This window comes from Pithys albifrons, chromosome 3 (genome assembly GCF_047495875.1).
Source record: "Pithys albifrons albifrons isolate INPA30051 chromosome 3, PitAlb_v1, whole genome shotgun sequence".
NCBI classification, from domain to species: Eukaryota; Metazoa; Chordata; class Aves; order Passeriformes; family Thamnophilidae; genus Pithys; species Pithys albifrons.
This window is the reverse complement of record NC_092460.1, coordinates 53,562,753-53,589,028: the sequence shown is the minus strand read 5'-3', so window position 1 is coordinate 53,589,028 and position 26,276 is coordinate 53,562,753. Positions and strand designations below refer to the sequence as shown.

The 26,276-nt window shown below is 37.1% G+C and overlaps 1 protein-coding gene across 5 annotated transcripts in view; it reads right to left on the bottom strand.

Moving 5' to 3' along the window:
- Positions 1-26,276, bottom strand: part of BLTP3B (bridge-like lipid transfer protein family member 3B) — a 51,776-nt gene that overhangs the window by 17,670 nt on the left and 7,830 nt on the right. For 3 of the 5 annotated variants that reach the window (XM_071552010.1, XM_071552014.1, XM_071552015.1), the window contains exons 2-14: positions 20,860-20,953; positions 19,121-19,283; positions 18,030-18,068; positions 14,908-14,999; positions 13,218-13,407; positions 11,094-11,234; positions 10,390-10,560; positions 8,971-9,151; positions 7,569-7,652; positions 3,216-3,398; positions 2,995-3,113; positions 1,061-1,202; positions 135-328 (exon numbers count right to left, since the gene is read on the bottom strand). In XM_071552010.1, the coding sequence (XP_071408111.1) occupies positions 135-328; positions 1,061-1,202; positions 2,995-3,113; positions 3,216-3,398; positions 7,569-7,652; positions 8,971-9,151; positions 10,390-10,560; positions 11,094-11,234; positions 13,218-13,407; positions 14,908-14,999; positions 18,030-18,068; positions 19,121-19,283; positions 20,860-20,918 (1,758 nt within the window). In that variant the 5' untranslated portion in view covers positions 20,919-20,953. The remainder of the gene's footprint in view (positions 1-134; positions 329-1,060; positions 1,203-2,994; positions 3,114-3,215; positions 3,399-7,568; positions 7,653-8,970; positions 9,152-10,389; positions 10,561-11,093; positions 11,235-13,217; positions 13,408-14,907; positions 15,000-18,029; positions 18,069-19,120; positions 19,284-20,859; positions 20,954-26,276) is intronic. The other 2 variants (XM_071552011.1, XM_071552013.1) reach the window with 1 other exon arrangement.

Genomic DNA, 26,276 nt, shown 5'->3' with positions numbered 1-26,276 from the left:
ATGGCTTATTACATGGGTTGTTTGTTCATTCATTTGTGTATTTATTCCTTAAGTTGCTTTGCTAATAGCTTTTGAGAATAAGAGAAAAAATATTCTTCCAAGGAACCACAAAACCCTCCTCAACGACAGCATACCTTTAACATTAGTCCATCCACTCTAACATCAACATGTTCATCTGATTTTGAATTGTCATTTAACTTGTACATGGCCATGAACTGAATAAGACTCTGTTTCAAATCCAATACAAACTGATTTAGCCAAAGGATACTTCTCTCATCCAGGGTGAACTGTAAAGCATTCAGCTGGCCATACAAATTTGGACATGGAACTAAAAGAGAAAACAAAAAAAAATTATAAGTAAAATGTTTATGGGTTGGGTTTTGTTTGTTTTTCAGATGAGTGCAGACATACATTTTCACCAGTATTTTTTATCAGAGAAAGAACACAAACCCACTCCTTTAGTCTCAGGAAAGAATAAACTGTTAGGAGATACCTGAAGTGATAATTCTTTCTCTCACTCCAAGCAAGTATCTGAATTTTTGAACGTAAAAAGAACTATTGAATAGAATGAAGTCTGAGGAGAGGGAGGAGAAAGTTCTCATTACAGAGAAAGGCCAAGACCACAGAGATTTATTGTCCTCAAGTTCCATCCCCAGAAAATCACTGACATTTCTATATATAAAACAGGGCCAGCCCCAGAACACATTCCTACAAATAAATCCAGCAGATTTCTGTTGCATCTTAGATACTACTGCACTAGCTTGACTCCTTTTATGTAGCCAGGCAGTGAAACTGCAGGAACAATATGTGGATGTTGGAGAATGGTTGGAGAATGAGTAATTAATATGCCAGTAAAAATGCTGCGAGTTTTCAGATATAAAAACATGTTTATAAAACACAGTATTAACAGGAGTTTGCCAGGAGTTAGCACTGTGGAATCAGGACAGTGTTGTGTTTTTTCAGTCTTAGAAGCCATTACCTGTTTCCAAGCTTTAACCTTCACAAAGGTGAAAGTAACACACAAAATTTATGCTTCAGTACAAAAAAAAAAAGGTCTTACTAGGAAAGTCCTTTCCATCTGGATAGTAATATTCAGTGAATTCAATATGAATAGCTGGCATTTCTGGTGGAAGATAAAGTGACTTTTTATTGCAAGAGATGAGAGCTTTAGGGGAAGAACGGCACTGGTCTGCCGTCGAAACCTGTAAAAGATACAAGATTCCTTTCATTAATACATTGCATTTTTATGAATCATTAAGCATTTGCAGTTGCAAGGTACTGTCGCTTGAAGGGTAACATTCCACTGCTCTCAGCTGTAGATCCTCAACTACGACACAAAGTGCTGACGATGCGAAATACTTAGTTGCCTGTAGCAGAGGCAATCTGCCTAGAACAGTTTCGCAAGAAAACTACAGAATGGGACCAGATCCCCTTCCTTCACGGAAGGCAGCAGGTCACTTTCATATGTGTTCAGCAGAAGGCTAGAACGATCTGGTATCTTTACTGCAAACACTACAGCTCCTGTTTAAGCAATTACACAAACTGTATGTTTGCATACAGTCTGTCCCAAAGGATCCCCTATCTAGATGACAAGGGATAGATAATCCAGGTAAGTTTATAATACACATTAGGAAGTCCTTGTACTGTCAAAAGGACAGATTGCAGTATGCAGGCCAACTCTCAAATGCTAGGCAAGGTGTTCAGCATGCACCTGGCAGAGATTTGTATGCCTGGATATGCCAGGAGGTATATTTCACAGGAGAATCAAAACACCATGGAACAGTAATCCTCCACTCCTGTCTCCTTACAACGTAAATTATGGAACAAGAAGAAAATCACCATTTTATATGCATTAAGTTTCTTTGAATGTATGCTAGTTTAAAAAGTATGTTGTCAAAACAAAGCTCTTTCATCCAACAGTTAGTAGGTTAAACTGCTAGCTTGAAATTACTGAATGTAATAATTTTGAATTTATGATGATGCCTACTTGAATGAGTTTCACTAGAAATAATGAATATATAACCATTATAAGCCTGCTTCCGTTTATGTAGCTGTTTTCAAGAGGCAAACATCTCTGTATTAACAAACACAAAAATTCATGCAAAATAATATGTTTAGAAAAAGAGGTCTTGGGAAATTGCATAGAAATAATGACAATTAAAAAATTGAAAATGTGCTTGTGTAGAGAGGAGGAGACAAGCATCTGAAAAGTAGAAAGCAAATGGAAACAAACAGTACAAAACAATATTATAAAACCACTTCAAACCCAGATGAAGGCTCCTAGTAGCAAGCTGCAACCTCCCACAGCACCAGAAGTGACACAGAAAAAAAGTGCTGAAAATTGGAACATGAGCAAGTAGAAGTCACAATGACAAGGGGCACACACTAAGCATTTTTGTTAGGACCTGAAATTTAGAGCAGATCCTCCCATATCACTACCATTCTGCCTAACAAATATATTACTTCTGTACTCCATTTGCCTCCAAAGAGTGCATCTGGACCACAACCAGCACTAAGACTACTCCCTCTAATAAAGGGGAGGGGTATGGAAACGGCTGAAGTGTCTACTGAAAATACCACTGAGGAGGGAGGGGCTGGAGAAAAATTTTAAGAATTTAAAAAACCTCTTAACATTTTTAATGTACTTTGAAAAATATAACATTAAGAAAAGCATGCTATACAAACGCACATATTAAAATGCTGGGTACATAACACAGTACAATGAAAAGATTAAATTTTAAATTTCAAATTCATACTTTGGGTAACAGTAGAACTTGAATCCAACATATAATTGTGATAGGGTCACAACATAAAGTCAATGAAAAAATATCCACAATTTTAACAAAGCAGAAGCAGGTCCATAAAGGTCTAATCCAATAATGAAAGCAAAGACTCATTAATTTCCATGGGCTTCAAAATTGTCCCTTAAAAACCACAGTTAGATAACAGTGAAGGGTGAAGCAGCCCCAATTTTACTAACTTGAAGAAATGTACCTGATATATATTGAAATCTGCAAGTCTAACCACAATAGGACTAGACATCAGTTTGCCCTTTGGTTGTTGGGAAGGTACAGAGGAAGCCCTAGATGTTCCTTTCGGTATCTGTTCCTTGCCTGTAGGAAAGAATAGTGATGGAATCATTGAAATGAACACGATTTTTTAAAATAGTTTTAACATTTTATGAAATTAGAGCATTAGTGATGTAAACAAAGTACCTGCTTGAAGGTTCTGAGGAGATACAGCAGGTGGTGATTTGGGAGGAGAATCTGTGACCTGATCCTTCACAGCCTGCTTAAGCAGTTCAACATTGCTGTTGAATTCATTTAATAATTCTTCAGCCCATCCACCTCTGGTTTTAGTGGCATCACTATAATGCATCCAGTGGTCACAGCTGTCTCCTGCAAATAAGAGAATGGGAAAAATCAACTCACGTGAAAGTTTGGTTCTAGCAGGACAAGTTGCCACTATTTCAAAATTCTTCTTCAAAATACAAGGTCATTACATGCTGTAATTGTAGAACAAAAGAAGTCATAACAAACTTTAAAACAGAAGTTCTGTATTACATAAAAAAAGTCTCTGTACTTCACTCAGAATACAGTATTACCACCTGCCTTTTAATACCACTAACACTCAAAATATCATTGTTTCCAGTTCAGAGAAATTTGATGACACATTCATGTTATATGTGAGAATATGCAAAAAAAAAGTTTTAAGAAAAAAAAGAGAAAGCAAGTAACAGAACAATGTTCTGTTCTCATGGTCAGTTTTTCCAAGCTTATTTTTCCTGCCAGAACCGTGTACTAAGAAGTTCCTGGGTCCTTTCCAGATATGTATTCTTTTTGTCTTAGTTCTCTAGCACCTTTATGGCACACAAACAAGAAGGTAAGTTCAAGCAATGCTGCAGCACACAAACCCTTAAAAATCAAGTCCAATAAAAATTCTTTTATTCCTTTTCCAACTCCTGTTCCAATTTCAACATGTTTCTGTTAGTCAAGCATTCAAATCGCTGAAAGAAACTGTGATATCTTCAATCAGATGCTGTAAAGACATTCTGCTAACCTGTTCAATAATAGGGGTGCAATATAAATAACTTCTATGAGCTGGTACATCACTCTTTAAATACCATCACTTGAAAATCTACTTCATTTAGGACTTATTGAGCTTTTGGATACTTATGCTGGGGACAAGTAGATAGAGCTGCTACTAAAATAGGAAAATGTTTTTAGAAAAACAATCTGATTTCAAGTCTAAATGCAAATATATGAACATAGAAGAAACTTTTAGGGAGGGGCTTATCACCATACATGATATTTTTCCATGCTACTAACTCACAGATATCTTTGGTGGTTATTCACATCTTTATAGCTAAGAAGAAGAAAAAGGAGCAGGGAAGAAACCAGAAAGAACAAACGGTCAAAGATGCATTAAACTGACACCCATGAAGCTGGGATTCTCCAAAACAGGGCTAATGTGGTGTCACCCCAAGCATATGCACACAAACCCTAAACGACCTACAGGACTTTGGTGTAGCAACACAATAAGGAAATCTCTCAGACCCGTTCTGGGAAGTTTGTTTAAACAGCTGCCTCTTTGAAGTTCTTGCACACTAACACATGCAACATGAGGACCATGTAGGAGCTGGGGGAATTACAAATCTGTATGCAGGTGCAAGGCTGTGATCTCACTGAGATCACAGACATGTGGCGAGATAGCACACACAGCTGAAATGCTGTAAATGATGAACATGGGCTTTTGGGAAGCAGAAGTTAAGACACCAGATCAGTAATTACTGGGTCAGAACTACATTGTGGGATGGGGGGTGGTGGTGGTAGTGTGTAGAGGGAAGGGGGTTGCGTTGTGTCCCTTATGGCAGGGTCCTGGAGCAGCGGCAAGTTACAAACAGCTCGGGAAAACTGTAACACCCCACAGCTTCTGGAGTCCTGACCCAGTTCAGATTGGCAGGGACAGTGAGAACACTGCCCCTCACCTGGCCTGGGACCCCAGAATGGCTGGTGGGTCAGAGGTCCCACCTGGGTGGGGGTTGGCCATAGGGACCAGAACAGATAAAAGCAGTAGCACAGGGGTGCCACATGTCACAGCCCTGCTATCTGGACATGTGAGAGCTGGTCTGCCACAAGGTTCCAGTGGTAACTACGTGATCTGTCTCTCCCTCTTTCTCCTTCTCTCTTCTTGCTCCCTCTGAACCTTTCTTGATGCTTTGGGTGGCTTGGAGCTGGAGGGATTGGATTTTGATCTAAGTGTCACGGGGGGGAAAGGATTTTCACCTAAGTGTTGTGGAGAGATTGGAGCTTGACTTAAGTATTGTGGATTAGTATGTGCTGGGTCAGTATTGTAGTATAACATTTTGTGTAGCTTGTGTAGTGCCCTTTTGAACTTTTGACAAGTTCCCTTATTTTCTCCTCTAAATTGTCAAATAAAATACCTCTTGGGGACAAGTCTGGCTAATTCTCTTGACGCTATTTCAAGGTATTAAAGAACCCTATATATATTTTAAAGTAAAACTCCTTGCAGAGTCTGTGAGCTTGCAGCTCTGGGGCCAGAGTGTTACACAGGTCAGGAGAGTAAGGAGGGCAAAATCAGTGGAAACAGATGGAGCTCAGCCTTGGGACTGATGATCAGCCAGCTGAGTGCTTATGGGTTGGAGGACAGACCAACAAAGATGATGATGTGATGGAATTCTGCTCCAGATCATCTGATTAGGAAGATGATGAGGTCCTTTTCACACAATTGGAAGAAGTATCATGTTCACAGACCCTGGTACTCGTTAGAAACTTAAGGCACACCACCATTTATTGGAGGGACAGGCAATTCATATGATTTCTCAAAGTGCATTGATGACCACCTCCTAACATAAGTAATCAAGAAGTCAAAGAGAGCACGTGCTCCACTGGACCCAATTCTTAGAAAACCAGGAAAAACTGGTCAGGCATATGAAGGACAGGAGGAGCCTTGGCTACAGTTAGTATGACATTGCGGAGTTCAGGATTCTGAGGTGAGGGAATGAGACAAAGATGAATGACAGCCCAGAACTTCAGGAGAGCAGCCTCTGACCTACTTGAAAGAACATGGGATATAAATGCAAACAGAAGCAGGGTTCAGGACAGCAGGTTGAAGAATCCCCTCCAAGCCAAAGAATGGTCCACCTTGAAAAGCAGGAAGTCTAGCAAATGTGCAAGGAGGCCCGTGTAGATGAACCAGGAGCTGTACAATATATGGAAGCAGCATCAGCTTAACAAATGAATACAGTGGACGGTGTTAGAAAAACCTATCTAGAGCTGAATCTACTAAGAAGCATTAAGGACAACAAAAAAGGCTACAGGTGTATCACAAGCAAAAGGAAGAGTCGTGAAAGTTTGGACTTGCTGCTGAATAGGACAGGGGACCTAGTGACAAACAACATAGAGAAGGCTGAAATAGTCAATGCCTTCTTTGCTAACCCTTGTCTTCAGGATTCCCAGGTCCTTGAAAACTTTGGCAAAGTCCAGAGCAAGGAAACTTTCCCCTCAGCAGAGGAGGATTAACTTTGGAAACATTTGATCTGTTGATCAGACACGCACCAGTTCATGGAAACAAGTGCTGAGAGATGCCAAGTGCTGGCCAATGTCATGAGGAGGCCAGTCTGAATTACCTTTGAAAGGTTATAATTGTAGAGTGATCAGTAAAGGTTTCTGAGGACTGGAAAAAGAAAATCAAGAAGGAGGATGAAAAGAACAACAGACCAGTCAGTCCCACCTCAAAGAAGGTAATGGAAGAAGGCAACAAAGGGCAATAGACAATACTGGAAACCATTTCAAAATACACTAAGGACAGGGAGGTAATTGGGAGTACACATGCAAGGATTTATGAAGGAGAAGTCTTGCCTGGGGAACTTTACAGCCTTCTACTATGAGGCAAGTGGCTTGATGGATAAATAGAGTAGAGCAGTGGACATTCTTTACCTCAACTTTAGCAAGGCTTTCCAATGTCTTGTCACACTCTTTGTAACATGTATCTTGTCTTTCTAAAATTTTTATATTTCTACTAGAAATTATTTGTAAGAAACACTTCTTTGAAATCACTAACATTTGTGTAATGACATTTCTTAATGAAAAGCTATACAATTGAACCTCAACACACTGGGATTCTTGTTTAGCAAAATAAAGTGCAAAACACTGCTCGGAAATGGACATAAAATAATAGACTTCTATATGTGAAAAAATCTAGCAGATTGACTCTTGCAAACATCCAGTTAGCATATCCTCAATAGGCCATACCGCCTTCCTCTGTCAATACACAATTCTTTTCATGTCAGAAATGTGTAAATACCATTTTGCTGACCAAACAGAATAATGAAAAGCATTTGGCCTAAAATAGCTCATTCACAGAAATTAAATTGGTTCCCAGATTGTTGCTTTTGTTGTTTGTTTTTGCATAGAGAAGGAAATAAAAAGATGTGCATTTCCAATGCTTTGAGAATTATTATCCTAGCTGTATATGTACTTTTTTTTTTAGTACTCAAGCAAGATAGTTACATTCAGAGGTAATTCACAAAATGTTCACTTTCATACCTGCTTTGTGAAATGGGTAATAGTCCACTGTTAAATAGCTGAAGGAAAGCTGCATGGCCCCTCCTGTAACACGTCTGTTTGGGTCTGTAAAATAAAACAGTGCTTGGCTGTGCAAATGTTGCAGTTAGCATTGCTAGTTCTCACATTGCTGCAATCCTTTAAACATCCAACAACTACTTCTTGCTCCCCTTTACTGTCTCTCCTTACAACCTCATTATATCCCCTCAAAATTTTCATTCAGGTAGTCTTCACCAGTTTCTAAAGATCAGTCTGTAGAACTCTGTACTCAGTCACTACTAGCAAATTTTGTACAGTTGAAGAGGTTATAAAAGAGACAACATTTTAAATACATATTATTGGAGTTTTTCTGAAACAAAACCATTTTTACACTGACTATATGACTATGATCACTCACTCAAAGTCAACATTTACTTTCAAGAATACTGTAAATATCATGTATTTTATTTGACAGATATTGCAGTGAAGAGATGTTCTGGCAATCTTCTGTTATGGTTTTTCCACTGCTGAATTTAAACTTCATGGCCAGAAGTAAAGGACCAATGAAGAGATCTCACCAGGAAAGATAAATTCCAACTGCAGTGGACACACTGCTTGTAAGGAAATAAGTCTCCAGCCAGTGAACCTTATGCTCTGCTGCTCTGTAAGTGTCTTCCCTAACCAAGGAAATACATTTGTTAAACTTAAGTTTTTCATACTTTTCTTCAGCAGACTTTCTATGTTTCCATAAATTTTTCAGTAACTAGCCAGTTCGTTGGATATACACCAGTATGTCACTCTCTTCTGATCACTTTTAAAAGGCATGAAAGAAGTGTCATTTGTCTTTTTTCTGATTCTAAATATGGCTACATGCAATAGCCTTTTGTTAAAAAAAATGTACAAGATTTACTGAGAAAATTTTAAGGTCATGGTACACTTATTCTATTCTTTTCATGTCCTGCAGACCATACCAAATTGTCAAAATTAGTAACACAAAGAGGACTACTCTTTTATTAGTCTGTATGGATACGAGTATTACAGAAACAGATTGTATAGTGCCCTTTTCAAGTCATGATAATGTTGCCACTGCATTTTTCATAACCCAGTTAACTTATAAAACTAAAAAACCCTAGCAGTAACAGTCTGAGTGAATCAGTTTCTAGAAGACAGAGAAAGCACACAAGCTACTTGCACTCCTCGCAGTTACTGCATTTATTCTAAAATAATTAGATTTAATAACGTCCTGATAGAGCCATCTAGATAATTCTGCATGTGCCTGCAGACACTGGAGACAGAACTATTCCACTAAAATAAAGACTCTTGATTTACATAACTGTATTTCTCAAAATGACTTCTAAAGATGATTATGATTCACAGACATGTGAATATTTGAAAAAAAGATTACCTTTTTCTTTAGAGTGGATATCATCACATATATGTAGGTCCAAATGGGAAATCACTAAATGATGAGAAGTTTCCTTAACATCAAAATCATTAAACAATTTTACTATTGCATCATTTTGATCAGATGCTGCTGTTGTCTGGTGCGTTTTCACCTGCTGAGAGCTGGAGGCAGGGGCAGAGCTCTGAAAAAATATTTAGTCATATCAATTTATAATGCTTGTAATTTCTTTCAAGCATAAGTATCCAATTACTTATACAAAACAGGCCTTTGAAATAAGGAAAAATCTGCATGATGTGCATTCACCTTGTATCACTACTGAGGTTTAAGTGCACTGTTTTAGAATAAACCTAATGGGTGTGTATCACAAGGAGGCAGTGCCAGTGTATCCCCCATCCTCCCTGTTCCCCACACATCCTTACACCCCTGTCACTTGCAGCATTATTTTTTTAATTTTTATTGCAAGCTGTTCAGGGAACTAAACCAACAGTGGGTTCCTTTCTGCTAATTTAGTTCCTCAAACTAAATCACAATAGAGCCAAACATAAGTCGGTGTCAGTACCAGAGAACTGGCAAGTACAGGGCACTGAAGCATGGGAACCTCCCTGCTCAAGAAGAGCAGCCATTAGATTGCTGTGTCTAAACCAACAAACCACATGGGAAGGCATCACGACCACCACAAGAACTGAACTGTCCATAACAGTACACAACCTGTACTGTCAGAGAGTCTATATAACTGACTGTACTCAGTAATAAAACATGTTTTACTTTCATAGCCCTATCTTTTATCAATGTACTTGTCCTGCTGCCTCACAGACAAGAAGCAGTGTCTCCCCTCAATGCTCACAAAGCCTACTTGGTCCAGTCTCCTGTAAGTGCTGAGGACCACCACGATTTATATGCAGCATCAATAGCACAGATATGTCAGCAGAAATATCTTTAAAATAGAATTATTTTTCACTATATATACCACCAAGAGGGCTCCTTGAAAGTAAGCTTTTCTAAAAGCTCATTTTTCAGTGCCATGAGAACAAACTGGACAAGCACTTTAAATCATTATAGTAAGCCTATCTACCCACATATTGTTACCTTAGTGTGTCTTTATTATTTAAATTCAAAACCAGAAAATATTTGGAGAACAATTTTACTAAACACTTAATCAAAAGTTAAGTAAATACAAAAGTCTAAATACTCTGTACACAGAGAACTCTTTTTTATTTTCTGCAACTAACATCAGTACACAAAATCTTGTAAAATAAAGCCTATTTTATACTATGATTCATTCCCAGTGGAATTTATGATACAGAGCTGAATGAAAATTAGCAACTGAATGTTCCCTAAAATAAATTAACAGAACCAGCCACGCTGTGTTGCATTTTAGAACATCTGGCAATTATATAGTGAGACAATAATTTCTCATACCTGGGCTGTTTCAGAAGCCAAGCTTTTCCTCTGTTCTGCTGATTTCTCTATGGCTTCACTAAGAGATTTGGCATACTGCACCATGGCTTTCAATTGGGAATCAGTCAAAACCCAGAGCAAATCATCCAAAATCAGAACCAGCTTGGATGCCACAACATTACAATCTTTTAACTGTAGAATAAAAGTTTAAAGAAGTCAAATGGGTGCATTAAGTGTTTACATTTCTTATATGAAATACATGGAGGAAAAAAGGGGAATGCAAAAAATCAGTAACAAACATTTTATTTATTTTAAGTTGTATTTCTCTCATTAACCAAAAAGTACCTAAGACACAGTGTATTTATGCCTCACTTTATATGTTTGGCATGCACTGGACATTAAACTGCTGCATTTCTCTAAATATGACTAATGTAAATACTACCTGAATTTAAAGAGGTAAAACAACAGGTATCATCATAAACAAAGCTCTGCAAACAATTTCATTAACAGGACCTGTACAAGGTCTTCCTTTTCAAAAATCTGCCTGCAGTATTTCTTGTAAACTCTACAGTCTTACCAATCATATGTTATTAAAAATTTAGTTCAGGGAATTCTACCTTTATACAGCCTATATATTTAAAACCTTTACTGTGTGTATGCATTAACAGCATGCGTTACAAATTAATTATTAAAATAATAAAAGACATCAAATTTTTCAAGTTTACCCTTCTTTTAAGTGTGACCCTAATTTTTGATTGGTTAGTAATCAGTCGAACTGGAGCACTCATGATTTCATGCTTAGAACTCTGGATTGCATCTGCTTCTATTCTGATCATCTGCCAGTTGATTTCTTTAAAAGTCAAAACCTTTAAAGAGAGAAAAAAAGAGAAAACATCTTTATGCAATATGATGGTTTACTTGCACCTAACCGTGTATACATATCTGTACATATATAGACACAAACTCACATGACCTATGCAAACAGAATAAAGACAAGTCACTTATTCCACTTGCAGGTGTCAGGATATAAAGCCCTGACCATTATTGCTACATACAAGATGTCAGAGAAATGTTACACTACTTCCAAGAAGGCTGAGGTAACAAGCAGCACTTAAAATATTCAGAAAAAAATGTAGGTCACAACTACTGCATACTAGGCTGCCTTTGGGAGAATCAAAAAGAGATTTGTATTAGCTTCAAAACGCTAAATCATAGTATCTAGGAAAAGAGCCGGGAGAGAAACAAAGCTACAGGATCGGAGAGGGTTTTTTAGTGTTTTATTTCAATTCAAAGAGAAAGTTAAACATTAAGCCCAGGCCGTGCCATGTAGACTCCACAAGCTTTGAATATACTACATGTATTTCTAGAAGACACAGCAAGCAAATGTTAGAATAAAGATACAAGAGCAGCAAGTACAGATGAACACTGAAAATGAAATAGGGAAGAACGACTGCCTGTCCAGCAGCAACACCATGGAGGACATCAAATGAACAGGACATCAACAGGTAGAAACAGTAATTCTAAAATTAACTTAAAATCTTCCTACATGATTCACATGAGGGGATCTCAGTAAGTTCAAAGTCAACACTAAGCTGTTAGGGAGCATTGATCTACTGGAGGGTAGGAAGACTCTCACAAAGCATCTGGACAGGCTGGATTGATGGGCCAGGACAGCTTTACAAGGCTCAACAATGCCAAGTCCTGCACTTGGGTCACAACAATGCCAGGCAGCACTACAGACTGGGGAAAGAGTGGCTGTACAATTCTGGGCTCCTCACTTCAAGTCAGACATTGAGATGCTCAGTTGTGTGCAGAAGGGCAATGGAGCTAGTGAAGGGTCTGCAGCACAAGTCTGATGAGGAGCATCTGAAGAATCGGGGGTTTGTTTAGCCTAGAGAAAAGGAGGCTCAGGGGAGACCTTATCACTCTACCACTACTTGAAAGGAAGTTGTAGCAAGGTGGGGAAGAGCCTCTCCTCCCAAGGCACTCAGTGAACAGGACGAGAGGACATAGCTTCTAGTTGCACTGCAGGAGGTTCAGGTTGGACATTAGGAAGAATTTTTACACTAAAAGGGTGGTTAAGCAACGGAACAGGCTGCCTAGGGAAGTGGTGGAGTCGCCATTCCTGGAGGTATTCAAGAAATGACTAGATGTGGCATTTGGTGCTATAGTTTAGTTGGGATGTTGTTGTTTGGTCAAAAATTGGACTCAATTTTGGAGGTCTTTACCAACCATAATGATTCTATGATTACTCTCTGAAGAAAAAAAATATCAGCCATAAGAAAAAGCATAAGAAGAGTTTCTTTGGTATGTGTCTTATTTTTCACCTGTCATTCTTTTCTTGTCAATTTGAAAATTTTAGAGCATATGTCCTGAGAATATAAGCAGAGACTTAAGTAAAACACATCCAGTGTGTCTGGGAAGGAGGCACACACAGTCAGGGAGCAAGACTGAAAGGCACAGTGTGGAGTATCCTGAAACACTATTTGTAGGAAAGCAGAGTACCTACCCTCCTCATACAGTAGATGCAGTGACTGAAACCTAAAAACATCCTAAGGAGATTCCTTATTACATTAAGAGTTTAGCTACAGTGCAAAGCTACAGCACAAGTTCTCTTCATAGTACACCCTAAGCATTCACTCCAGCCACCACGAGAAACATGACATTTGATCTGACTCGCATCCACCATTTTTACATCTTTGCAGTCCTGGAGGACATCTGAAATTACCGAGCACAGACTGCCTCCATTCCCAGTTACAGCATGTTTCCTATGCTGTATAACATTGCAACTCAACTTCCTCTTTTACCACAAAAACACAGGAAAAAAGTTAGTAAAAGGTATTATTTACCTCTCCACGCTGAGTTTCTTGTATTCTGGTAAATCTGAGGTCAGCATGTTCCCAGTTTGCATTTACACTATATATTCTCAGTTGGGAAAGTTCAAATGAGGCATTAAAGGCTTTCGCACCAATTCTTATAATAATGGAGTTCACAGAAACTGAAATGCCTTCTACCACTTTTTCAGCAAAGCCATATTCACTAAAAAGTGAAATGCCAACGTATTAAATACATACTCAATGAAAGGGTACAAAATTAAACATATTAAACAGGTGAAATAAATAATGAAATAGATGTTAAAATAAATTACTAGTGTATTCTCCAGTCAGCAATTTTTGCTCAATACACTTTATCTAGCTTACAATAATTTCCACCTTATGATCCTAATCTCCAGTTATGAAAGAACATATACTTGACTAAGATCAATGTACATGAAGTATAGCAGTTAATGCAATTCTTCCATGTTATTTTACACATATATATAAATGTCTAAAAAGGATATAATAGACATACAGAAGAATAGCAGTCTACAGTATTATGTAGAAATCTTACTCTTCTTTATGTATACATAATGAATAATTGATGTAAAATTATTTGACAATTCCACTCTGGTTAGTATTTATCCCTATAAGCCAGGTTATTCTGTCTATTAAAAATAATATTTTTCATAGATTCAAAATAGTATAAAGTATTTGCTTTGTTTCATTCTATAAAGGAATGGTGGTTATACGTCTACAGGAAATTAAAAAGCATTTCAGTATTAAAAAAGACAAAGCACTTGTGATTACTTTTTTAATAAAAAGCTTGTATGTTCTGAATGTTTTAGATTAGTGAATGGAAAATAATATTTTAAATATTATTTTAACATCAAGTTTTTTGTCTTTTGTTCTTTTGGGTTCTTTTCTGCTTGTTTTATAAGTACAGTTTGCATAGTTTTTCATTCCTTCCTTCTTATAACTTTTCTTCTACATAGAATCTCTTTGGGAATGGTTTTCAAGCTGTACCCTGGGAGACAGAGATGCCCATGGAATACTTCTACAAATTACACAGATGTTAAAACAAGAAAAGCAACTGTATCATCAAATTCATTTCTCTGTAGATGGGTCACTGTGACCACTGAAAAACGTTTTGGGTCCATATGAAGGAAATGACTGGGGCTGTGGTGAGATGGAAATCACTAGTGTAATGCTAATTATCCCAGTAAATTACTTGAGTTTGGGGACACATAGTGTGCATAAAACCTCTCAGTAGATTTGGCTGATATACTAAAGGAACTAGAACTTTAAAACACCACACTAACAAATAGCCTTAAGTGTTTCTTAGACAAAACAGATTAAAAATTTTTAAAACCCACATCAACATTATATATATATATTTTGCAAAAAGGCTGAAAGCAAGATGATATTTATTTTTAAAAAACTTAATATCAATTACACTTGGTAAATATCTGATACTGTAGTTGCCCCCACACGAAACAAGTCTAGGAAGCTCCATACCTGGTTCACACAGTCTCTCCAGGCTTGGGTCTGGATAGTTCCATTATCACTATACCACTTCATGCACAAGTAATAAAATGAAATTATGCAGAGAAGGAAATGGCAAGCTGCAACCTTATATACTTCTGGCAATTTGCGGTGGATCAAACTGTTTTATAGTAATTTAATTTTTCTTGATCAATTACATATAAGTGTCATCACTGACCTCTGTCCAGATGCAGTTGCTATAGGAGAGGGTCCATTAGGGGCACGTGGCTCTTCACATGTGCTCATTTCCATTACAACTTTATCCAAGGACTTGAAAAACAAAACAAAACAAAAAACTTGGAGATCTAAGAGCCAACAAAGTAAACAGACAACACATGAAGAACCAAAATACAAACAAACAATTAAAAATCACTTGAGACCTTTTCCTGAAATATACATAAAACATTTCTTACTATGTTGATTTTTCTATGAATTTGTAATGTACCAGAATTATCTTTTTTAACTTTTTTCATATGTTTCTTAATTTTGTGAGTTCTGGCAGACACTCCCAGTCAAATATTGTATCACAAAATTCTTGATCCCTGAGTATTATTTATCCATCACACACATTTTCAAAAATTGCATTTCAAATTGGACATATTTTAATGTGTAGTCATCTTAATTTTCTTTCTATATCACTGGTCTTTCAGTGAAATACTTAATACCTCCTGAGTTTTCCAAATGCTTCAGAAAGTTCAGGAAATTTTGATGGAAAATATTTAATAGTTCACTAAGATTCATGATAGTCCATGAAGTTTTGTGCTGCAACTTTAAAACAAAACCTGAAGAGAATACACACTCATCTGTATATACACATGAATACATAATTTCTAAAAAGATACATTCTAGTATAACTTGCAACACATTATATTACAGCAAGATTGTATTCTATTATTACATTCTTTGCATTTGAAGAGCAGCTGTTACAAATGAAGCTGGGAATTAAGGGAATGAGACCAAAATCCTATTTTAACTGAAAGCCCTATTTAAATAGGAGAACCATAACCCACATTATAGATAATGCATCTTAACAGAGGTTCAACAGAATGGGAACAAATCAAAAGCAAAACCATATTCCCAGCAACTGAAATAAAACAAGAATCTCCAAATTTACACTGCAATATTTGTGACCTAAATTTATTATTCCAGCCTGAGAAGCCTCTTAGTTTAAGGCTTATAGTTCTGAAATCTGGTCCTGTTGGATGCTCATTCAAAACACAGCAGTTAAGACTATGTCCCTGTCTAACTCAAACCTTCTACCACCCTTCTGAATTCCTCCATTTATGCTCTTATATGAGACAAAACATAATAAAAATCTTTGTCCTCAATTTTAGATTTTTCATGATTTAATCTGTCTTAGCTACTAGACTTTATTGTTAGATTGTGTTGATTGTGCCTGTCTTCATAATCTGCTTGCTTCACAAACATTTTTATGTGCTATTCTTATCCATGAAAACCTGACTAAAACCTAAAAATTCCTAAACTGTCTAGTCTGGATTTATTTATACTTCACTATATTTTGATGTTACAAGGAAAGCATTACCTGTTAACAGTAAATTTGGACATTTTAAAACTATCTTCTCAGCTGTCTCAATGATTACATTGCCTCGCAAAACAGTAACAGAGAAAAAAGAAAACAAGAAAAACCCAATCCCTTAGTTTGAGGATGCTGGGGCAAACCAAGATTTCTTCTCTTATCCTAACATTTTTGGATGTTTGACCACTCTTTTTAAGGTATTAAGCATTTCCTTCACTACATAACTAGTGCAAAGAAAAGTAAGATAATGATTCAAGGAGTTTTTGTAATATAAATATGAGGTAACAAAGAATGTGTGGTTAAAACTTGGTTGTAATAATGCCAAGGTCATGGGTTCAATCGCCCTATGTGGGCCATTGATTTAGAGTTGGACTCAATGATCCTTGTAGGTCCCTTCCAACTCAGAATAATCTGTGAATCTCTCCATATGTCTTTTCTCACTGGTAACTATTGTACTTTGATAAGAAAAAAAAATGCTGCATAGCATTCTTGGGGCCCAAATCACTCCTCAAAACTATCTTGCTCATCATATCAAAACAGAAATTGATTATTATAAAGGTAACAGTATGTGCCACTATGTTAACAGACAGATTGTCAAAGTGACACTCAATGAAAGGACCTTTGGCTAGACAAGTGGGTTCTAGTCACCTCCCGAGCTATCCAAACAGAGCAGGCCATTCCAACTTCATTGAACTGTCAGTAGGAAAAATATTCCCCCATGCTCCCACCAAAAGAGTTCAAGTTCAGTGACGTAAAGAAGTGCTGAAGTTTGACACTTAGGCCACTGAATTCCCTTTTCTTTAGAAATCAAAAAGGCTATTGTATATTCAAAAGGCTGTTGTATATTCTACCATTGAAGTGAACTTTTATTACCAATTTAATGCACTTGCTCAAGAAAACCTTTATGTAAAAAAGGCTACCTTGAAAACTATGCTAGGCTCAAAGATTGCTGATGTAACTTCAATAGGAGCAAAGGAAACAACACCTTGCTACCACAGAGCGAAGCATGTAATCTTTAAGAATAGCACAGCTTAAACCCATTTCCTAATTTGGCATTTGCATCATACAGCCAAGAGGTTGAATCATCCCACCTCGGCATTACCAGATTAAGTTCTGGGTGTCAGGAAGAAGCAGTACAGACATTAGAACATTACAGCTGGGCCACTAGCAAACATATGAAATATTTAAAGTAACATGTCTTTCTTAAGTCTGATTCAGAACTAAGGAATCGCAAGCACATTCAGAAATTCACTGCATGACTGGGAAGTATGACAGTTAAAGCAATATTCACTCATAAGCAAATACAACTAAGGAAGTTTAGGCATCATCAAGTAAAGTACTTCTGGTGCTACTGCAATTCTTAGTACACATAAAAATAAAGAATAAAATTAAACAAATGCAATAAATGAAGAACAAAATTAAACAAAGGCAAGAATTAGAAAGGCAGGAACTTGTGAAAGGTGTTAGTTGGACAAATACCTACATTTTACGTGATCCCAAATTAACATATAACGACTGAAAACTTGACAGAAAGTTAGCTAACAGTCAAACATTATAGTGATGGCATCCAAAGCCACAAGTTATGAAAAAACTACCAAGAAAAACATTAAGGCATTTTGTCATGATCAGCTGCTACCCAGAGGACACTTAGTAAAGACCTGCTAATGTTTCAGTTTTTTATAGAGTCAAGTCAAGAGAACTATAAAAATATTTAAGATAGATTCTGCTACACAGTACATTTAGGAGTTTCTTTCAGAACTCACCAAAGAGATGGGATGTGTTTTCAATTTTGTCCATGGTATCTGTAAGAGAAAACAATATTCTAAAGCAAATTATATATTTAAAATACAGTAAAATAAAACATTTGTTTAGAATACATTTTATGTATAAAAACTATATGTCTAACTTCTGAACTCGGAATAATATTACTTTCCAAATATGAAGTTTATCTGATAATACCATACAGTAACTCTATGCACACAGTAGGTGTTAAAAACCCCAGAACTTCAAAATCTACTTGTCACTGAGCACAAAAACAGAGGAACAAAGTAGAATTTGGCTCTTTAACACTGAGTTGTCAAACATCACAAAAAGCAACACTGTCTTACTCATTCTGCCCTTTAACAGGAAAGAAAATCCCCGTTTGCTTTATCGACCTACAACTGACTGGATGCCTGTTACAAAGCATTGAGTTCACTACATTGAGAAAATTCAGGACAATCTCCCATCGGGGTAAACAAAAAAGAACAACACAAAATCCCCACAAACAAACTCCTTCAAAAGACAGAGGAGATGCCAATGTTTGACCACTTGTAACTACTGTCAAGAACAAGCCACTGCTTCATTTCTTACTCCCACATCACTACAATGTGGGGGAGATGACATACATTATTTCGATTATTAGCAGCCACACTGACCAAACCCAATGTCTAATAGAGTTATAGTGTTTCCACATTTCCCACAAAGACCAGAATCCCTCAGAAAGGTACTTTGGAAATAGGAACACAGCATGAGGGAAAGCAATAAACAGAGAGGAGTAAAGAAAAGAAAGCACACAGAAAAAAGAGAATAAATATGATACACTAATCACTATGGCCATGTACAAGCTTTTACCTCTACCAGATTAAAATATCACCACTTATTTTGAACATTTCCACATGAATTTCATGTCATCCCACGAGAAAAAAAAATTAGTACAAAATTATTGCTGTTAACATCTTTGTTTTTCTCTAAAATGCTATCAAGTACTTATCACAAATTTCTATTAATACAAAGTTGCTTGAAAGTTTACAGAGATGGAATAAAAGGAAGAAATATTTGGTAAAGTACCATTCCAGCAAAATAAAATACTCACCCTAATGGATGCTTTATTGCAAAACACTTTGTTTATAGCCAGCCATGTTGGAAGATCAAGCATATTTTGAAGTACCTCTTGATCCAGCTCTAAATTGGTCAGCTGACCTTCCCCCTTTAATGTACTCAAGTTTATCTTGTCAGGTGACAGATTTTTGGTGAACCTAAAAAAAAACACATACACCTTAAGTAAATACATATAAAGCAATCAAGGCTGTCCTGCATATCAGTGACAATTTAACTTAAAGCAATGGTCTGAGGGTGAGGAAACCATCTTAGGTTCTTAGACACAATCTCACCCTGGAAAGAAGTGGTAGGATGGAATTTATTTGTCCCTCTAAATTTTTTCATCTCATTAGCTCAATTTACAAATGCATAAGAAAAAATATATTACGAAATATTTTCTAATTTTTGCCATCACCCAGAGTAACAAATCCTTGATTCAAACTACTGAACTATTTATTTTAAACCATGTAAGGTATAAATGAATGCATTTCAGTCTTCTTTTATTTCAAAAGGAGAAAAAAGAATCCAAAATGCCTACAACTCACTGTCATAAACAGTACCTTTCTATATATATATAGTTAAATATCAAAATGAAAAGTTTTAATTACAATCTGAATTAGTTTCAGTCATAAAATTTAATTACATAAATTAGAAGTACACATACACACACACAGCATCATGAGGTATATAAAATATTGGATGAAAACTTGAAAGTTCAATTATATCCACGGGCTAAAAAACATAACCATTTAAAAGAGTATATATGCAATAAATTTCATTATACCTCTAAGACACTATGATTTGCTAACACAAAAGAACAATCTATGTGACTGTGTGACAGAGGCCATGGGTACTCTACCCAAAACCCAACAGCTGCAGCATTGTATCTGCCACAAGCTAAGAACAGGCTACACTTAACCACACTTTCAATCTGTCACAGAAACCTGTTTGTGCTCATGAATTGAGCCTAATTTTACAAGACTACCTAGTAGAAAATACTACTGTTGACATTATGTTTTGGGACTTGTCCCACCAAAATCTCCCAGCACTGCTATTCTGCAGGTAGAGACCAAAGGGGTTTGCTGTCCACAATGATGGAACATCATCCAGAAGCAACGCCTCCAGAGGTACAACTCCAACAGTTCCTTTCCATGCAAGAGACCAACTTCTAAATGAACTAAAAGGTTTTTACTAAGTCATGTACTTTGGGGGAAATGATGGAAGAAGGTGAAGATCAGCAATTTTTCCTCTTAGCAGTTTCCCAGTACAGCATGAAACGTGGCAGGCACTCAGTCCAACTGCCTTTCTCCATTCCTTGGAAATGCATTTGCCGAGCCTGACCAAATGCAAGCAGTATGTATTTGCTAGACTATATGTATTCCCTATACTTGACATGTTTCTTTTGACAGAAGTGTTGCAGTTACTGTATTGCTTACAAGGCATAAATTATACAGAAGCAATGAGCAATGAGGTATCTGTGAATAATATAGTTTAATATTAAATTTCAGTACTAAAATATATTGAGGCAAGGCTATGGACAAATATATTTTCCTTGGCAACTAATATACTTATAAATGCTCTGCTTAGAAACATTGAGGGGAATAAAGGACTTGATTATTTTTTATTTTCTGGCTACCTGCCTTCCTTCCTTCCTTTCTTGATCTTTTTTTTATTTTCTGGCTACCTGTCTTTTTTCCTTTTAACAAGAGTAAAGAAAGCAACTGAATAACCAACCTCATTAAAATGTCCCATCGGTAACAGCAAAATATAAACCTTCCTATCTCAGAAATCATTGAAAAGTCTCATATGACTTGGCTCATTCGAATTCCTAGAATAAAAAAAGCAACTATTGAGTGTTTTCAGTCACACTGAGTATCTCTCATTGACTTTCTAGATGAGAGTCAACATAAGAATTACAAACTGATGTTATTCTAAAGTCATATTTATAGAGAAAATGCCAAAACATTCTGCCATTACACACCCACAGGTCTCCTAATAATCATGCTTTGTGAAAGAAGTTCCTCCCAAAGGTCCCTGTTGCTCTGCCACACCAGAAATGCCACTCAGCTTGGAGACAGATCTAAGTGATTATCTTGGTCCCAGTTGCAGTCACATCACAGTGAAACACAGAGGATCTACAGGAACAGATTTGCAAACTTCACAGCTGGAAAGACACTTAATACCATTAAGGAGGAGAGTGCAAAGACAATTTTGAGTTACTTTCAACATCCTTTAAACAGACAAAGCAGGAACCAGTCTCTCCCAATAGGGAACAGAAGAACAAGGAAAGAAATTTCAATAAGGACATAATTTTTCTTTTTTTTTTAATTCTTCCAAAAGCATAGCTTTGAATTTATTTTCTCTCCTGCAGTCAGTGAAAGGAAAAATGCTGTTAAGTGCTGCTTCATTCAGAACAGACTGGCATAAGAGGATCGCCACCTATTAAGACCTTTTCATGTTGAGAGTTGCAGAAAGAAGCTCTCAATGGGTGAGCTGTGAGAAGGTATTTCAGGCACAGGCACCTCCAGTAGTGTCTTCATTCCACTTCCATAGCTGGAATGTGACTGACAAGTGGATGCTGAGGAGACTGTGGTGTTTTCCCAAAATCCATAGTAACTTCATAATACATGACAACCACATCTGCTTTATCCATCTGCTTTGTCCAGAGTCAGTTTTCCACTGAGGATGCCAACACTTTACTCATCTGCGCCAACTCCCTCCTCCTTCTAAATTCATCCGTCCCACAGAATATACTTTTGTTTATCTGTTGGATAATTTCAGCATTTTAGAACCATTTCACACTACTTGATATAATTAGGAAAAACTTTTAGTTTTATACTGTGGCCTTTGATTTAAAAAATAAAAAACAGAAGGTGGCCTATTTCTTGCAAACACAAGGCAAACATACCCATTAGCTTGAATTTACAAGAATTCTGATCTTTGTGTATAAAACTGAAAAAAAACAGCTGAATCACAAGTACAACAGAGTTTTGAATTAAAAATTTAAAAAGCCCTTAGGGCAACGACAAGTCTCCAAATGCTATTGTTCCAGGATCCCATGGATCAGATCAGGACATGCCCCACTGAGCTAGAGTGCTTTGACTTTTCTTTCTGGGGTGGTTCACATTCAGCCAGCAGAGACTCAGGGAGATGTACAACAGACACACTGTTGTATGTCTACTGAAAATTCCAGTGACCTTGCCATGAGCTGGAATAATCCTCACTGACAAAACTGTTACCCAGATATAATCTGCAATTTACTATATTTTAATATTATCACCTCTCAATTTTATTATTAAATGTCAATATTATTCTAAATATTCTGGTGTTGAAGACCTTTTCTAATATTTTTTGCTAAGCAAAATCTAAGGAGGAGGCAGCACATCTTTGGAGGTTGGCAAGGTATCTCTGTATCTAAAAAACTACTGTGTCTTTTAGTACTGTGACCTGGAATGCTTAATTGCTTAAACTTTGAGAACTTAATGGGCTATCATATTTAAAATGTAATTTTTATGTAAAGCAGAGTTAGTGCAGAATCACATAATTCTGAAAATAAAGTAATTAGAAATCTTTGATTGTGCCAACCCATTCAAAAATTCTCTATGAGCTTTTCATGTGGCTACTCCAAACTAACAATGTCATCAACTTCATGATATGCACACACTTCTCTCTGACTGGGCACACCCAAAGAGCATCCACCCAGCTTGGCACTTCCTTTTAACCCTGGTGTTCATTCCTTAGAGTGAGTTAATTACTCCTCAAAAACTGAGTCAAACTGGGACCAGAGGCGTTGACAACACAGCCATTTCCCTGCATAACATCCCATAAATTTCTGACTGATGCTCCTTTTCCTTGGAACAGACCAAGTGTTGATATCCACTACTCAGTAGAAGTCAATAAAGCAAAATAGAGAAAAGTAAAAGGCAAGGGCAAAAGGAACAGAAATAAAGGTCATGGTTGAGTTCACCAAAGCTTTCTGTTACCCTGTTCTGCTGTGTCAGTAAGACATCACTGTTACTGAAGAAATACAGACTTGGTTTGCTAATACCACAAGATACTCTTAGCAAAACTGTTTTCACAGACTGAGTTTCAAATTCTCAAACTACACTTCCTATCTCAAAACACATCTGAGGTTTGAATTACTATGTGATAGCATGAACTTCAATGCAGCTTTAATATTGCATTCTCGAAGTAAAATAATGCTGTAAATATTTTCCACTTTAAATGCAAGACTCCAGAAATATGAAGCTATCAATAAAACAAGCAGCCTGAAATAGCTCTCTTGTGTACATATACACACATGCATTAACTATTACTATGCAGTTATATATAGATGTTTTAACTTTAATTTACAAAGTACAGACTAAGGCTTTAGTGAAAAGTGTAAAAGACTGCACAGTAACAGCATAGTATTAACAATCATAGGGTAGTAAATTACAATCATTATATTTTGTCAGGACTGCAACAGTTCCTTTCATTCTTTTCCTACTAAAATAAGAAAAATCTACATAGAAGATGCTATTAATTTTTTTCTTGCCTACAATATTTATTTTCTAAACGTTGGTTTGTGACACCACAGGCTTGGAGCTCTGAATGGATCACTTCACTATGTTTGCAGAGAAGATGGCCAAGAAGTGAAAACATTCAAAACAAAACAACCAAGTATGAGTAGAGAAGACAGGGGAAAACACTTCTCTGAATATACAGGCTAATGGGTTGTATAATGAAGGTCACAGACCACATGAAGCTTACAGCAGCCCTCCACAAAGGTATGGAGTGAATACCAGATGCCTTGTTAAGTTTGACAACAGAAACTCCACCCTCTGGATTTAACAGAAAAATAACAGAAGTCTGGATCATGTTTGGAAACAGGATTCTCAGCTCTTTTGCAAATCTCCTGAATGTACAATTGCTTCCCCCAGCTCTACCGTATGCCTCCCCTCCTTTTTAAATAAAATTCTCCCAGTGATATGCTCCTACATGCATGCTCTAATCATGACAGACTATTAAATCATAATATGTTTTGCTCATCTCCTTGTTATGAACTCAAACTGCTTAAAAATTGTATGGTTGAAAACAACAGGCTCTGAAAAAGGGAAGCATGACCCACTAAGCACTGGCAACTGTATCAATAACAGAACAAACCAATAACTGAGGGGGGGTTTTTACTGTTTCATCTGGCTGAACCACGTTATTTTATAACTAAGGAACACCATATGATTTCTGAAGCAAGAAAAATGGTCTTTTTCAATCTAGTTTCTCAGGAAGATACTTGCTTCCCATGGCTCTAGGTAACAGAGAGAAAGAGGTTTATTATTATTCTGCTCACTGTAATGGTTCAAATTTTAAGATTTCAAGTTTAAGTAGAAGAGGAACAAAACTAACTCTTTGTAAAATCTGCCAAGGAACAAAGCATTGGGATCAACAGTGTGTACTGTTATAAGTGAGTTCCTCTCATCCAGTGTAACACCAAAAACCAAAGCTGATCTTCAATAGCTGGCTTGATCTGAGAAAAAAATAAACCTAAATCCCTCCCAGCTTTAAGTAAGAAAAAAAAAGTTACAGCAAATAGCATTTTGCAGGCAACATAACAGTTTCCTTTGTCATATTTTCTCTCCTGTAACCAAAAGAAATATCGGTGTCTTGGGGAAAGAAACACCACCTGCAAATTCTGTGTTCAGGAGTACTGCTATACATTTTGCCATGGTAGTACTTCATTAAATAAGTTCAAAGTACCAAGACCTTCAGATCTATTTAGAAGGCAGAAAGTTTTAAACTACAAAAAGACAGACTTCCTAGATTAAAATACAACTCTACATATCAGTAACATTAAGCACAATGACATTCAGAAGTTATTGGTAGCATTCCCTTCTTTATCCAAGCATGACAGGACAGAAAAGGTGAGACCCACTACAGTCACACGTGGGTAAAGATTTAGCTGCCATGAAGTGAATGCCAGACGGAATACAGTCAGTCTTTACAGATGCAACAAATGTTTGACCTGCATTGAAAATGTAATGCACTAATGAAAACTTTGCAAGGACGTGATAGAATGGGGTAGAGGCAGAATTCAAAAAAATCAAACTTCTGTAAAAGATGTCTACTTTAATCCTTCAGACCTCAGAAACAAGATTAGAAACAGGTAACTCATTATATCTTGGTACTCAGCAATGTTGTGTTCTGCACGGATTCCCAAAAACCATGTCGTTTTCTTGCAAGAAGCCCCTACCAGCAGATAAACTGCAAGGGCTAATGTTCCCTCACTCTGCAAGCTATAGGGAAATCAGAGGGGATTCCTAAGTGACAACACCAACTGCAGTACCTGTACCTGTCACGAGACCTTTCAAGTACACCCCTCACCATCCATAATACCTGACTGGCACCTTCTTACACCCTCCAACATCAATTTGTACAAGAGAAGGGTACCACCCCTTCACCCAAAGGCACACAAATGTATGTATGCTCTGCTTACTCACACCTTGAATTTCTGCAGAATGGTCATGAGTGCAAGATGGACAACCCTCCCTAGCCCACTGGATGCGCGGAGTGGAGAGGATCTGCATCATCTGCTGCAAAGTGTCTTGTGAAGGTGCTCACAGACCAACCCTTTGGACCAGGACAGGGCACTGCCCTGTTCACACACCCAGTCTGGACCTATTGCCTGCTCTCAGCTGGCCATGGGTTATTGCACACTGGACAAGTCCAAAACACTGTCTACAACCCTACAACTTCAGGTAGGACTTTTCAGGCTACTATACAGGACCTGAACCACCTAACATTCATCAGGCTTTCTGAGTTATCACAGTTCAAAGACAGATCTTTCTTTCCAGGGAAATCACTAATTAGGACCCTGGCTCAGCACCCAACCCACACCTGGTGCAGTTTCACACTCCCCTCCCTTATCTCTCCCATCCTAGGAGGTGGAGTGCTGAACACTTTCCGAATAATTGCTTTCAATCATCACAACACAGAAGGACTTCAGCATGGACTCCTACTGCAGGTAACTTCCTAAAGACATCTTAGTACACTCCTATTCACTCCAAGATCCATTCCATACTTTCTCCAATACTGACATCCTCACCAAGTCTCTTAACAATATATACAGCTTCTCCTAGTTAATTCTGTAACAAGGCATATAGGAAATTATTTTC